The 17,046-nt window shown below is 33.2% G+C and overlaps 1 protein-coding gene across 1 annotated transcript in view; it reads right to left on the bottom strand.

The window, feature by feature from the left end:
- Positions 1–2,946: 2,946 nt before the first annotated feature.
- Positions 2,947–17,046, bottom strand: part of LOC132700021 (voltage-dependent T-type calcium channel subunit alpha-1H-like) — a 31,677-nt gene continuing 17,577 nt past the window's right edge. The window contains exons 2-4 of the mRNA XM_060667073.1: positions 8,535–8,750; positions 8,325–8,478; positions 2,947–3,193 (exon numbers count right to left, since the gene is read on the bottom strand). Of these exons, the coding sequence (XP_060523056.1) occupies positions 3,036–3,193; positions 8,325–8,463 (297 nt within the window). The 5' untranslated portion in view covers positions 8,464–8,478; positions 8,535–8,750 and the 3' untranslated portion in view covers positions 2,947–3,035. The remainder of the gene's footprint in view (positions 3,194–8,324; positions 8,479–8,534; positions 8,751–17,046) is intronic.

Here is a 17,046-nt window from a genome sequence, read left to right as displayed (position 1 = left end):
TTTTGTTTATAATATAAATATATAAAATAATTAAATAAATAATAACCCTCGATATGGTTTCTTCTACAGCTAATTAAAGTTCAATTTTCTTTAAGATTTTTGTTCTCATTTTCACTTACTAAAAAGTTTTTTAAAGCAAAAAACTGACTCACATAATTTTTGTTATTATATTTAGGATCCAAATAAATAGTTTTCGTGAATTAATGAATATCAATAGTCATTTTTTATGTAAAACTTAGTAAAATCACTGTTTATGGTATAAGTTCTACAATTCCATGAATGTATGAATAATCATTAGTATTGTGACATAATAGACAAAATAGTTTACGAGAGTTTACATCTTAAAAAAAAAACATTAATGTGATTACAATATGCCTATTGCTACTCAATTTATAAAGGAAAGTGATACGATTATCACATTAATTATTTTAAAATTAATTGTAACGAAAAGAAAATTATGCGCACAAATTTTGTTTACTACATTTAGGATATTTTTTGCGATGTTCAGCTACAGCTTGTAACAAAAACTGTCTTCGTTCTTCATTATAAGTGAGACTATCATTATACTTATCAATCAATGCCACAGCTCTTTCGGCTATGCCATTTACAACCTTAATTGATCGAACAATTTCTAAAGCCTGATAATTGTCATCAAATTCCCATAGATCTACAGGTAAACCAAGAAAACTTGTAGACAAACCGAATTTCTCAAATAAAATCATTGACTTCTTAGTAACAAAATCACTTAAATCTTTCGACCTGAATGACTTTCAATCTTCTTGCGTCGTACTGTCTCGATTTTTTATTTGCTTGAACCATTTTTATCTTAATGGCTGATGGGATTCTTTCATCGAAAAATGATAACGCCACAAGATCTTCGGATAAATACTAGAGATGACGAAGAAATTTTGTTGAGGCAGCATTTGAAAATTTTACGTCTACGTGTTTAAAATCTATCAAGCTATTCAAAAACGGAACGTAGATACTGATTGGTGCATGATACCAACCTTTAATGTAAACATCAAATATAAAAATACAAAGTTGCGATAGTTTTGGAATTTCAAGTTTGACAATAGATTGCTTTTGACAGCCATCGAGCCTGGTGATGTGCTCCGGGAGTCTTGAAAGAAACACCTTGAGGTAGAATTTCTCCCAAAAATATGTAAGCTAATATCAGAAGCTCTTTAAAATCTCCTCTTGTTTGGAATATCAAGGAAAAATAAATTTTAAGAATTTTATAGCGACAATAATTTTTAAGCTAATAAAATTTATTAACATCCGACACGATCATCAATTAAAGCACGAAAACTGTTTACTTAGGTCCTAAACATATTTTAAAAAAATATATGTGAGTCAATTTTTTGTCTTAAAAAACTTTTTAGTAAGTGTTAATAAAAAAATGAAAACAAAAATCTTAAAGAAAATTGAACTGTATAAGAAACGGTGTTGATCTTTCGAATTCGACCAAAGATAATTCTATAGAGAATTTAATTCTCTACAAAACCATATCCAGGGTTATTTTTCATTTAATGTGTTTGATTAATTATAAACAAAAAATTAGCAAAAAAAATGATTTTTTCAAAAATTCTTATTTTTGGCAGCGCTAACTCGAAAATTGAGATAATGGGTTGTAGTTTTGACATAATTTCTTTTTATGATTATCAACGAACTTTTGATATGGGACCGAGAAAAAAATATTCAAAGAATTTGGCACAGTCTAATTTACATACAACATATATCTTCAGACCTTCAAAAACAAGTATAAACTCGTCTGCTTTGTCTAAAACATAACATAAATTTCACTGATGATGCTCACTGATATATGAATACTGTTATAGTCATGGATAATACCAGGCGCTCCAGAAATTACCAAAAAAAAATACACACGTCTTCTCATTCATACTTTACACATTACTTCACCTAAGAAGCAATTTCAGAAAGATGTGAGGAAACACAGCTACTACAGATTGTAAATTTGAATAAACCTCTTTGTACGAAATTTGCCGCGGACAAAATCGCTTCAAAACAAAATATGGCAATAGTTCTCTTTCACCCATACTCGTTTAACCGAGAATTAAACTCCATAGAATTGGTGTGGGCGTAAGTAAAGAGGTTTGCAGTAAGGCGCGCCACTTTCAAAAATGTATTAAAATCTTCGTACAAAACAAAGTAAGTGAGTGGTTTGTGAAAAATGTAGTAATATTTAATTTTAATTAAATTTAATTTAATTAAATTTAAGGAATTTAATTTTTATTTACCCAGCAACACAAACAAATAAAATGCGTCATTAACTTCCAAGGTTTGTAATTAAATACCCAAAAGCATTTTTCTCGAAAACGGTGTGTTCTAGAGAGGTGCCACAGGGGCAGCTTATTTGCGTAGAAAACTTCTGCAGTCCAAATTTCAAAAATTCGTCAGACAAAAAATTTGGGACAAATTTTTCCTACGCCCCTCCTGTGTTACCCACCCCTGAAGACAATCCAATACTAAGTTTTAGTGCGTTAAACAGAGCCTAAAAAGTTTAGTAACTGTACCAAATTTTGTTTAAAAATATTTACGTGTTTCGAAAATATTTACATAAAATCGCCATCACATCTTCAAATTTAACAGCCCTGTATGTTAAAAACTAAGACGTTTTGGACCCTACTTTATATGAACTTTTATCCTTACTTTAGGTCACAGAATACGTGGTTAAATTATTGACGTCTAATTTAGGGACACCCTGTATAATAATATAAGCATATTATTTTTCTAGTTCTTCTGTTCTGAGATTAGTCCAAAACCAGTACTTTACTGCGTCAGAACTTTGATCTTTTAAAGAAATATTTTGATCTATTCCGCAAAAAGTTAAAATTTATCCTGTGTATACATATGATTCATTTATCTGATCAATTTAAACGGTAAGAGGAAATCACTTCCGAGAAGCGAACAGAAATAACGGCCCGAACCTGTCGAAACTTCTAATCAATTTTAAAACTTACCCATAGCGTATGCCACGACGACGTCCCGTTTGCCCGTTAGGGGAGAGTAAATAATTACGTATCGAATAAAGGATATGGATTGGAGATAAGGGCCAAGCACCAGCTCCGCGGTCGGGTCGTCTGCGAGAGGTAGCGCAGGGCCACCGGAGCGATCCCCGGATAGGGCAAGTTGGGGTCCACGTCGACGCCCGATCCCGATCCAGACTCCGACTCTGCAAGTGAAAGATAACGACTACGTCACGGGGGTTTACTAACAGACGGAGCGGATATCCCACGTGACGGCATTTTTATAAAATTAATTTCAATTAATTGCATTTTTATTTATGTATTTTTTTATTTCATTTTTTTTTTCGGTTTCAATAAAAATACAGAAAATGATATGGCGTCATTGGTAATACAAACTACTCCGACTCAGCAAGTGAAAGATAACGACTACGTCATGGGGGTTTACTAATAGACGGGGCAGATATCCCACGTGACGGCATTTTTATAAAATTAATTTCAATTAGTTTCATTTTTATTCACTTATTTTTTACTTATTTCATTTTTTTTTCGATTGCAATAAAAATACAGAGAATGATATGGCGTCATTGGTAATAGTTTACCAATAGACGGGGCGGATATCCCACGTGACGGCATTTTCATAAAATTAATTTTAATTAGTTTCATTTTTATTTATTTATTTTTTACTTATTTCGTTTTTTTTTTTCGATTTCAATAAAAATACAGAGAATGATATGGCGTCATTGGTAATACAAACTACTCAGCAAGTGAAAGATAACGACTACGTCATGGGGGTTTACCCATAGACGGGTCGGATAATCCCGCGTGACGGCATTTTTATAAAATTAATTTCAATTAGTTTCATTTTTATTCATTTATTTTTTACTTATTTCATTTTTTTTTTCGATTGCGATAAAAATACAGAGAATGATATGGCGTCATTGGTAATACAAACTACTCCGACTCTGCAAGTGAAAGATAACGACTACGTCATGGGGTTTACCAATAGACGGGTCGGATAATCCCGCGTGACGGCATTCTTATAAAATTAATTTCAATTAGTTTCATTTTTATTCATTCATTTTTTACTTATTTCACTTCTTTTTTTTTTCGATTGCGATAAAAATACAGAGAATGATATGGCGTCATTGGTAATACAAACTACTGCGGTTTAGATCTCTGAACGCAGCGAACGCATAAAACACTGAATAAAATCCTTTTAAGGTCAAGAAAAATTCTCTCACGCATCCATCATAATTTTCACGCATAATTCATGTGGACTACGGCCAAAAGAATAAAAAACCGAAATTTAATTTTGAAATGAAGGCGAGTAGCTCGTACCCGTAAAGTTCTTAAATTCTTTTAGTCACATTTCTGTTAGAATAAAGAATAGATTTTTTAATTTTAATAGATTGTGGAACTAAACGAGAACTCAAGAAGAAGAAAAGGAAGAAGAAAATTTATAGAAACAAGCCTTGTCAAAGAAATTGTTTTATTTGGTGTTAAAAATGCCTGACATTAACTTCTTGACAATATGCTAATCGGATTAAAAATCCCTGCCAAACCATTGCTCAGGATATTTTCATGAATTTGCCTTATTTCATATCTAATTCTAAATTTTTCCTTATGCAAGATGGGGATTATCCTTAACTTCTAATAAATTGTTTAATCCTGTTTCTATAAAGTTTCTCTCAATTTTTAGTCAGATAAATTAAAATTTTCATTCTCTGGGTTTCATTTAGCTGCGTCATATTCACTTCACAAGTAAGAAATAGGATATGCTATGATAATGCTATGCTATTAGCAAATGGTGTTCCATTTAAAAAGGTGTTGGTATCGACATTTACTTTTTGACCTACCCTGTATATTTTCTGAATTTGCCCTTTATTTTAGACCTTCAGTGTATAAGAAAACATACCGGGAACTATGTCGATCTACATAGAATTTTTTTTTTTTTTTATCTATTTTTATCTATCTAAAATGGAGGATCCATCTTTTTCAACGTTCCCAAAGAACACAGTTCCTGGTTGCAGAACGTCATCATTTTAGAGATGATTTACGGATGTGGCAATAAATATTTGGAATAGTCTTACCAATCACATGAAAAGATCAGGGACATCTATCTACCTACTAATAATAAAATTACTTAAATTAATAATAATAATAAAATTAAAATTAATTAGAGAACAAAATTGGCTTTCAGAATAATTACATTGAAAAACAAAATTAATAGCTATTTCAATTTTTTTTTGTTTTTAATAATATATTTAAACCCCACTTGGGACAAGCACCCATTCAGCCATGTTAAATGCAAATTGGCTAATTAATACCAATAAAAAAATAATTTTTTCAATTCTCAATTAATTTTTGTTCGTTTTTTTGTTTTTTTTTTAATATTTTTTATGAACTTTATTCCAGCTTGTCGTATATGATTTTTTTTCAAGTAACTTTTGTTGAGTATAATGACAGTGTTTCTTTTTCTTTTAAAAAATAAAATTTAAAAATTAAAATTTATGACAATTATTAATTATTATTACACCTTCTGCATATTTTTTTATATTTTTTTAAATGATACGTAAAACGGATATCTGAAATTTCTGCATTAGTGTAAATCAGGGTTATTAAACTAAATTGAGCAATTTGAAATAAAACAATGAGAGAGAGAGAGAGAGAGAGAGAGAGAGAGAGAGAGAGAGAGAGAGAGAGAGAGAGAGACGGCGCGGAAAAACGCTCGTTTACAAGTTCGTTTATATAAAAAATACCGCATGAAACGTGTTTGATAAATATGGAAATTATTACCGAACATGACATGAACTACGAGCGGGGATAGCGAGCGGCACGACAAAGCGTCAGAAGTGGGATTATTTTTCGCGTAGCGGGCACTTAAAGAATTACTGGCCGATTTATGGAGCCCATAACCGTGTCGTCGAAATAATAGAGTTATCCGAGCCTATACGAGATGTCCCGCAGTAAAAATGCGTATTTTTGAGGAATCCCCATTTCTGTCACGTCGTTACCGTTCTATTGTCGCAACTCGAAAGTCCTGTTCCGCTAGCGCATATTCTTGAGCGTTTTGCATCGGTGAACGTGAAGAGATGCCTAATTCGGATACGTCCACGGTTCAAAAATTCAAATATTACGAGAAAAGCGAAGCTTACAAGGGACGTCCGTGATAATATGGAACGCAAAAATTAAGGGTGGAGCCTACATTTAGCATGTGTGTGATAATATTTATTTAAAATATTTCTGGATAGCTTGAACTTTAACCCAAAAAAAGTGTGGTGTTTGTTGGCAAGAAAATTCGACGATAAAACAAAATGATGAACATTACTTTTTGCGCAACACTTAAAAATACATTTTTTTCAACAGGTTGCCTACCCTCGCCCAACAAATCCAGTGGCGTGGTGAAATGATAGCAATAACTATCCTTTTTTTCAATTTTCCGAGCCCGGTAAATTTATATTAATATGTATTAGCACTTTAAGAGTTGCAAAAGAAAAAACAATAATTTTTGCGTTCTGGACACCCTGTGAACCTTGCTAGCGGAACTGCGAGGAGCTAACGGCAAAATTATGAATTTAGCTGGCAAGCCCTTCGTCCGTCGGAGAAAGTTATAAAGCGTTCCTCTACATCATCTAGACGTATTGTTAGAGCGTAATCCATCTACAATCTGTCGTTTTCAATACCCCTTTTATAATTTTATGGAGTTAACGTTGTTTGAGGAAAAAACACCCCCTCGCTTCCGCAGACGTATAGACGTCGAAACGATCAATCATCTCCGTGATCGCAGTGGCGTATCGTTTTCTTATTAATGGCAATTGAGATGAAGCGAAACAAATTTATAGACTGAAATTTATAGACAGTTTAAACCAGAGGAAAAACTTATCCACCGATCAATACCAAACGGCAGAAGAAAATAGTATGGTAATTCACTGAATATGTAATTACGTGTATGTGGAAATAACGGAGGTGGCTTTTACTTGATGAAAATCCATTTATCAAAATAAATAAGAATTAAAAGTTCAGATTTTCACAAAATTAAATATTTTTACATGACAATTGTTTCGACAACACCGTGTCTTTATCAAATGTAATATTTACAAACTACCTCCTACTGTATATACCGAAAAATGACCATAAAACCTTAATTAATGTTGTTGCGAGAATTTAAGTTCAATAAAGGAGAGGTATTTAAATCTAATTGATATTTAAACAATAAATTTCAATGTCTCATTTTGTTAATCTCCATGCTTCCAATAAATTTAATTTTCTACTTTTTGTGGCTGTATGCAAAATATCAAAATTGTCGTCAAAAATGTGTTTTTCTGTGTTCAAGTGTGTAGCATAATTAGAATCTAAAGTATTGTTTTCAAACGCTCTTTTATGTTCGTTAATGCGTTTCTGGAAGGATCTACCTGTTTGTCCAATATAAATTATAAATTTTAGGACAAGATCCGCATTTCAACCTATAGACACCTGATTTTTGAGACTTCGGACATTTGGTTTTATTGTTTTTTAAAGAATTTCCTATTGTGTTGTTAGTTCTGGAACTATTTTTAAACCACATTTTGACAAATATTTTGAAACTCACATTTTTGTCCAAAATTTTGTCCAAGCGGTTACCATTATCTAAATAATAAATATAGACTATGGATAAGTAGGCATGGAACTATCAAATGGCCTGCCAAAAGCTCCGACCTGTGACATTTTTTGTGGGGATACTTAAAAAAATTATTAATAACAGAGAAAACCTCGTGTATTAATAGGAAATTAAAAGGAAATATTGTCCGATCTATAGAAAATAATGGAGGTTATGTGGAAAATGTTTAGCATTAATTATTGATATTTGTATTATTTGAATAATATAATTCTATTATTTAGTGTTTTTCTTTGTCAGTATAATCCATTTGAAATATCTTAAGTTATTTAACTTACGCTGCACATCTTTAGTTTTGATAAGTGGTCAAAAGTAGAACATTGTTGAAACAATTGCAAACATAGATAATATGGTTGCTATCAAGGCAGACTTGACCATAAAATCATGATCATAAAATCGAATGACAATTATTTTTAAACTGAAATATCTCAAAAACGGCTAAATGAAATGTCATATATATGTTTTTCAAATCAGGAAAAAATATCTACTATTTAAGCTAATAATATATAGGGCATTCCATTAAAAAAAAGATGTTATTGTTATTTTGACAGATTTCGATCGTCATTTGTCTTTTTTTTTTCTATCTTCTTAAAATTAACCCTGTAGATGGTGTCAAAATGTACAGAATAATGTATGCCAATTCCTTCTGAGGTAACCACATCTAAGAAAAAACATTCGCTTACCATCTAGATCCGATAAGGTCGAATCGCCGCTGTCGAAGACGTCCACGTCCCTGTGCGAACCCCTGGATCCTCTCCGGTGGAGGCCGCTATCCGAACCGGACCGACAGTGAGTGTACCCAGTGTTCGGGTAGTAGTGCATCGTTCGAAGGCACCCCTTGAGAACGACCACCGTAATAATTTACATCGCCCTCTGATGTGGCTGACATTTACCTGTGCGACCTTTATCACCACCTGACCAGCGTGGAAATGCCCGAGCCCTCTGGCGAGGGGTTCCTCTGCCGGGGGTTATTCATCAAGAGTGGAAATCGTCGATCCTCGGGGCGTTAATTAATTGTAACTTGCCCCTGCGGGGGGTCGTTCGGACCGATTGAGGCGGGTAATTGTGGCGGGCGGTGGCGGAGGTGAGGGAGCGCGTCCTAAAAAAGCCTGAAATCAACGGTTTTCGTTATATGGAGTCGAGTTTCATTCACTTTCATTAGTATTTTTCTTGTGTTCATTTTGTTGCGGATCATCTTTTTTGCAATATTAGTGTATTCGTGTCTTGCTATTTATATTTTGTAATTCTGATTAAATGTAGTTCGTGTTCTCCTGCTCTATAATTTTGTTTGATCCTGTTGAGCAGTGTATGTAAATAAATAAATAAATAAATGACAGTGTTTGCCTAAATTTCACTCAAAGCGAAGTGGAGTATACTGTTTTTGCAAGAGTTAAGTAAGTCTCGACCGCAGAAGATAAAACAGTCGGCATAATTGAGCGTTACCAGCGGTAACAGACCACAGCCAATAAATTGGTCTGCCCTTAAATAATAAACCATATGGACGTCGTCGGCAAAAAACAAAAATATTGCTAAAGCTTAACAGATATCAACGTACAAACATACGAATATCTGGGGTGCTGGATAAATAGGAAGAAATCTAAAGCAGAATATAGCAAGAAGGAACATCATTTAAGAATATGCAAAATGTGTTAGGAATTTCCTTAAAAAACACTTATTGCGTTGCAGTGTCTTCAGCATATTAGTATACGATAAGGAAGCGTGAACCCTCACTGCAACTGGGGACAATGTGCAAGAGAATTCGAGTTTTCGAAATGTAGGCTTACCGAAGAATGTTGAAGATATCACGAGTAGTTAGTACCATAAAAAGTAGAAAACAAAACAGGGCAAAAATATAGAAACAACGCTTAGAAATCTTCGTCAAAGGTATGGAGTAAACAGCACACCATTGTTTAGGTCCACTGCGGGCAAAGTGGAGACCATGAAACTGATCGCCAATGTTCTGGGAGGATATCGTGCTTAAAGAAGTAGAATTATTCAGAATCAAAAATAATTTAATATAAACCTAGGTCAACAAATGCTTAGTTTTCGAAATACGGAGTAGGTATAGGGTTGCTCGGGAGAGCCATATTTGAACGCGGAGAAAAATCCCTCAATACAATTATTGACTTTTGTTTAATAATTGTCAGATACGTTGTATATCTCTTAATGCCGTCTCGATATTCCAGCAAATACATCAGTGGCTGTATATTATCTTAATATCTGCATTAACACAATGCAAATTATGGAATTTATACAACACAAAAATTTAATATTAACAAAACCTTAAGTTTTATCCTGGTTAATGTACAAAAAAGTATAATTTTGATGCAATTAATCGGTATAATATTCTAAAATAGTTTGTATACATATTAATACAGGTCTTTATTAATTGTTAATAAAACTGTATAGTAATAATAATAAAAAAACTACCCACTACTACATTAAACCTAGTACATTAAACCTGTCGAAACACATACCACCCCACCGGCTACCGCATGATTTTGCTTTTCGTGCGATGGAGTGCTTTAAGTTCTCGGAAGGCAAGTTTCAAGATTCCTATTTTACTCCCTGCTACTTCCTATAATCTTATAAAGACGGCCCTCATATTCTTACGAGCTTTGACAAGAATTAATTAACAACATTTTGAACTTGTAATTGATAATATATATAATATTATTGAAATGTAATATTTATTTTTTATTTATTTAATATTATTATTTCTTGGAATATTTAAGTTTTAAGCTTGCATTTGTAAGGGGGGTACCTACTAATTAAAATGGCCCGTGTTTGTTAACTTTTTAAATGTATTATTTTATTTAAAAAAATGTATTTATATATTTTTAGCATTTTTTGGGTTAATCTATCTTGTGACAAGGTAGGGTTTTGTACCTTTTGTTTTATATAAACAAATTTTTAAGTAATTTTGTTGTGTTTTATATTTAATAATACTTAGTAAATAGTTTTGATTACCACTCCAGGATACCAATTAGGGAACTTTTTTGCATGGACCAAATACTGAAATATACATCTACCAATGCTAATATTATAGTTACTATATACCTTGACACCTTGGACACTACGATCATTTTTTTGTGTTATATTTTCTTTTTTTTCCGTTTGATTCGACATGAACCAATGGTTTTTTAAATCCAAGGAACCAGAAACAGGAGCAGTTGTAGTTGAGTATAATTTCGCTACCCATTTTTTACCACAGGTTATAAAGCAGCCATAGAAAATAATATTTACATGTGCAATTTTTCAGCCAACCCCACATATTGGTTGCAACCCCTAAATATAGGTGTAATTGTACCATTTAAGATTAAGTAGCGCGAAATATTAGAAAAATGGCGAAAAGAGAGCAGATATTCTAAGACTTAAACCAAAGAACCCTTCCCAGTTTTACTTTCACTGGAACAAAGTTTCAGAGGCTGTATTGATTGATTGCGGACTTCAAAAAGCACTCAGAAACTGTATACCGATATCAGCGATGAGGATAGAACCTTTAACGCTAAAACTGAGATCGAAAGGGATTGTAAATTAAAAAAATTAAATTTAAGTTTATTTTTTGTTTACGCCAAAAGTTTATTTAGTTTTAAGTTAAGAAATGTTTTCTTAGTTTTGTGTATGTTTAACCTTTAGTTCCTATACATACCAAACAATGTTTCTGTTACTGGTTTTGACGAATAAATTATTTTTGTTTCATTTTTATACCTATGTAAAATGTAGATTAGGATGTTTCCTTGAGATTCTTCTTTAATTGTAAGATAATGAAAACCTTTCATTTTTGTAATGAGAAGTAAAAAGCGCCTTAAATAAAAATTTTTCAGCAACAAAACCTATTTTTCTAAATCAAAAAACAAAATATTTGAAATGAATGGTTTTTAATTCTGCGTCCATTACCTTTGATGCTGCTACGCTTTAAAATGCGTTTTAAAACGAAATTAGTTTTTGTGTCAAATTACGCCGGGTAACTCATATACCTTTTTTTTTCTGTTGCTTTTAGAGCAATTTGGAGTATAGTAATCGATTCAGCAGTTGTTATAACTTAATGTATTACACAACTTTAGGATAATAAATAACCGCGTCATATTGAAAAATGTCCCGTTTGACTCACCACAAAGTGTAAACAATCGCTAAATATCTTGAAACTTTTATCACACACAAAATAGGGAACCGATCCGAAAAGTTTACTTCAAATCTACAAAGCCATTATTCTCTCAAAAATTGACCATGGCTGTATCGTCTGCGAGAAAAAGATTGTTATATCTAGTAAATCGTATTCAAAATTTGGAATTAGATATTGCCTAGGTGCTCTTCCAACAACACCAGTCCAGAGTCTCTACTGAGGATCTGGATTGATGCCACTAAACCTACGAAGAAAAATAGCAATGACAACATATATAACGTATGTAAAAGCATATCCAAAAATATATACCTTTCCAGTCAAAGGAGTATTACACGTCCTTTAACAGTGAGATACAGAGAATATCTTGTAAAAATTGAAGTTAACCTACCAATATAACTGAGAGATGATAATTATCAGGTGACAACTGCAAACAACTTGTTACCAAGAAGAAATCAATTCAGACAATTGGTTAACGAAAAAATTCGTCAGGACTGGCAAAGCATCCGGATTGAATGTAACGCCTTGCTTCGAAAAGCAATTCAAGAAGTAACGGCAAAGTATGAGCACGCAGATCTACCCACACTTGACGCAATGAGACCTTTTAGAGTATCTACAGAACACACAACCCTTACCCACAAACCTCTCCTTAACGGTAAACCTCCTCCTAAGTGTGATATGTGTAACGTATATTTCGCCATAGTTCACATAATACCTGAGTGCCCAATATAGTTTACAAAGACAACAATATAAAATAAAACCGATTTTTGAAGACAACTTGAAAAAGGAACGGGTTAAGCACACATTGACATATTTAAAAGAGATCAAAATATTTAACAATATATACAAAGGATATAAGTGTGAATGCAATGGAGATTGACAGCTAAATACGCTAGCAGCCTATGCTAGCGGGTAAACCTGAATTGCACAACTCACTAGGGAGTCCCATACTCCCCTGCGCTTGCCAAGAAGGGCGCCCGTAAAAGATTTCACCTCCAATTCCCTCAAAAAAATAAGAAGGATAATAATAATAATAATATATAGATAATTTTTAATTTGTCAAACAATTTCCTTTTCAATGTTCAAATTTTACTTTACTATTATTTGAAAACTAGTGGTTAAGTAATTTACATTTACGATATTTTGCGAAACGCCGTTTTACAGTTTTGTTTAACTTTTACGAATTTTGCGAATACCGAAAACGCCCTCGTAAATCGATATTTAATTAATGGAAAATTTGAAATTAATTATGCCGGTTTTTTTTATTAATTTCCCCGAGATGGGGCATCGAGGAGGTTGATTAAAACGCTACGGCTCTTTTGTTTTCTCGAAAAGATTCGAGATACTTGGGGGAGCGCGGGAGGGAGAACGTTCCGCCGAACGGGTCGTTAATTTTTACGAATAAATTAATGCCGCGTGGCGGGGGTTGCATAATAATATACGCCCGAGCAGTCATTCGTCAAGTTAATCTGTCCCACGTGTTCGAGGCGAACATAGACGAGCTAGATAAAAAACAAAAGAACGGCGCATATTTTTCAAAGCTAAAAGCTAAAATGAGACCAGAGATCGGGGCGGGAGGGTTAAAAAATTGTTGCGGCGTACCCCGGCAGGGGGTTGGGGGGTGGCTTGTTCGAAAAGTAATCCCGAATAAAAATGTCACTTGTCCTCGGGAGAGAATTATTAAGTATTAATCTTCGCGTTTAATCTTCGATAGGGGGAAAACATTTTTATCGTAGAGGAAATTAAAACCGAGCGGCGGCGGAAAATCGAAACGGATTTGTTGGCATCGAATTAGGAGATAACCAAACGCTCCCACCATTTTGTCAGTCGTTCGCTTAGAAAAGTCGCGTGGTAGATTTTTTTTATGACCTAACTCGAAAGAGATTTTGGATGCCGGTTCGATACGTCGTATTCACACCATATTCTTGGATGTTATACTTGGTAACTCAAGAAACTTTCTATATATAGACATATGATTAACAAGCAGGTTGCAGTACAAATTAGTATAATAGTTATAACACGAATCAAGAAACTTAACCTAAAATCTAACCTAACATAATCATTAACTCTAGTTAAAAAATAATAATAACGTCTTTACCTTACTAATAGATTGGGAAAAAAATTCACATCGGATCGAGCATTTTATTTGGAGCACATTACCAACATAGCTGAAAATTTCAAAATATTTGTTTTTGGCGTGGACAGAAATAATATGTTACTATATCTATGTCTATATATCTATATCTATCATTAATGGCAATGTTGAACAATAATGGCCCCAGTATTGAGCCTTGAGGAAGCAACGTATTCATTTTACCATGAAGAAAGAAGTACTGAATGCAAATTAACAAGCTATTAAGAAAACCCAAACGTACGAAAGATCCAATCAGACACTTCTGAAAAATCAAGATATATCGGGTCCACTTGAGAACCTTCATTGATGGCCTCAGAATTGGTAATAGTGCATCTTCCTTTAAAATAATCTATGTTCATAACAACATGAAATATTCCTCCTTTCCTTTGCTTGTCATTTGAGATATATAGTCGGGAACAATTTTAGATATGTTCCATATCAGACATAGATTAGAAAGTATTACAAGCAGTTTTTCCACCTCACATTCGGAGAAATTATTTATGTAGATATTTTTAGAGTGCTATAAATTGCTAATATTGCTAATACCATTAAAATTGTTAAAAGAACCCCCGTTATAAAATGACCGTCTAAAACACAGTGCAAAAGAGTTGATGATATCTTGCCGAGTATCATTTAAATTTATATAGCTGGACACACCTTGGATTTCTCTTTTGTGTTAGCTATTATCATATCATATAAGTTTACATTAGTCTGTAGTAACCACTTATAAACTTGGTATTGTGTCTATTGATAGATACTCGATAAAAATCCGCATTTATATGTATATGTTGCAGTCAAAGCATTCATTTAGTAAATGTATACATTTACCAGCCAATGCATACATTTGCTAAACTCCGTAGTTAAAGGATTCATTTTAACCGAAATGAACACATTTGCTAGTGGATGTATGCATTCACGGACTGCTTCTAGAAAAAGTGGGAAGTAGATTAAATTTACCGGGAAACCTAAAACCTAACCTCTTTATTCGTGCTGCACCGTTTGCTGTTTTTCCGTTTGAGATTCTTGGTAAGTGAATTGTTTAAATTGTATGTGTCCAGAGTAATTAGCAATTATTAATTATGTTTTTAGTCATAAATATAAAATGGATAAAGAAGCGATGAAAGTTAAATTCTACGAATATATTAACAATACTCCACAAAAAGCTAAAGGCTTTCGTATGATTGCGGAAAGATATACAAAACTAATAAATGATGTTAAATCCGCTAAATCTACTCAGAAAAAAGAAAATCGTCACTGCTGGTTACTAAAACATTATGATATAGTGTATGTATGTAATGTGGATAAACTAATTGCATCAGTAGCAAATGAAAAAGTGCTGTATTATGTTACTGTTGAAGAAATGTTTGAAGTTTCATATGAAACTCATTTATGAATTGGACATGGTGGACGAGACAGAATGAAAACCTTCGCTTTAAAAATATAACAGCACAAGAAATTCAAACATTTTTAAATAATTGTGGAGTGTGCCTTAAAAAAAGGGCGAATGAAAAGAAAGGCTTGGTGTTTTCTCATTTTAATTCAAGCTGTGAAGTAGATTTAATTGACTTCCAATCACAGCCAGATGATAAATTTAAAATTATATTGGTATATCAGGACCACTTAACAAAGTTCTTAGAGCTCATAAGAATAAGACAGCTAATGAAGTTGCTGATCAACTCCTTCGAATTTTTTTACTATTTGAGGCACCATCTATTTTGCAATCGGACAACGGCCGGGAATTTGTTAACCACGTCATTGCTGATTTGAAAAGTTTATGGCCTGAATTAAAAATTGTTCATGGGAAGCCACGCCACAGCCAGTCTCAAGCCAGTGTGGAGCGTGCGAATCAAGATATTGAGAATATTTTAACCGCATGGATGCAACAAAATCAAACCAGTAATTGGAGTAGAGGACTGGATTATGTGCAGTTTATGAAAAATCGAGCCCTTCACGCTGGTATAAAGCGAAGTCTTACGAGGCAATGTTTGGACAACCCTCCAAGGTCGGTCTTACCTCTTCTTCCTTACCACACGAGGTATTAAACAATATAAACAGTGAAGAAGATTTGGAGAAAATTCTTGAAAATGTCAATGGTAATGAAGGAAGTGTCCAGGAGATTCCACGACTTGAAACCATTGTGGAAGATGCTCTAGAATCAGATATAATCTTCAGTGAAGATGTCGGGGAATTGCTAGTGGTTCAAGATGACACGGAACAGCGTTGTTCACCGCTTGACACTACCGTGACCCAACGAAAATGTGATGGATGTGACATTTTACTTAATTCGGAATGTAATAAAATGTGCGATATTTGCAGAGCAGAATCAAAAGAAAACTTACATAAGCAAGCTAAGCGCATGAAATTAATTTCCGATGCTTCGCATCCTCCGGCGAAGGTAGGAATGACAGTAAGAATTAAGGTACCGGAATTTGATAGAGGACGGGAAGATTCTCGTGCAATATTGGGATGTTTATTAACCAAAACGGATGATGACTATTTTCAAACTGGAACACGCAATGGAATTTTAAAAGGGTTATATTCCAGATCTCAGTTTAGCGTGTGTCCCGAAAATATATTAACGCCAAATGATATTCAAGACAATGCCATTGAATTACCATTACGAACTATTGCAACCAAACAGTCGATAGGTACCGGACATTCTAAATGTCAATGTAAAACAAAGCGCACAACAAATAGATGTGCATGCCTTAAAGCAAAAAAATTGTGCAATTCCAAATGCCATGGAAGTTTGAATTGTTCAAACAAATAAAGTGTTTTTCTTATTTATAAATGTGTTTGTGTTTCAAATTATTTTCTTTCTATGTTAGGTGTTTTTGTATTTTTATGTTATAACTAGCTCTAGTGCAATAATCATCGAGTCAATAATTAATTTAATTATTCGCTAAACTAAATTTTATTTTGAAATTATATATATATATATATATATATATATATATATATATATATATATATATATATATATATATATATATATATATATATATATATATATATATATATATATATATATATATATATATCTCACGTATTGATTCACGGATGGAAAAATGTGATGACACTATATTCCGGGATATCATCCGTTCGCTCGTTGAACTCCGACGAAGTGTTTTCGGAGCGCGAGCATTGA

This window comes from Cylas formicarius, unplaced genomic scaffold, assembly GCF_029955315.1.
Source record: "Cylas formicarius isolate icCylForm1 unplaced genomic scaffold, icCylForm1.1 PGA_scaffold_3__17_contigs__length_32017465, whole genome shotgun sequence".
NCBI lineage: Eukaryota > Metazoa > Arthropoda > Insecta > Coleoptera > Brentidae > Cylas > Cylas formicarius.
The sequence above is the reverse complement of the archived record's forward strand: the minus strand, read 5'-3'. Positions and strand labels throughout refer to the sequence as shown.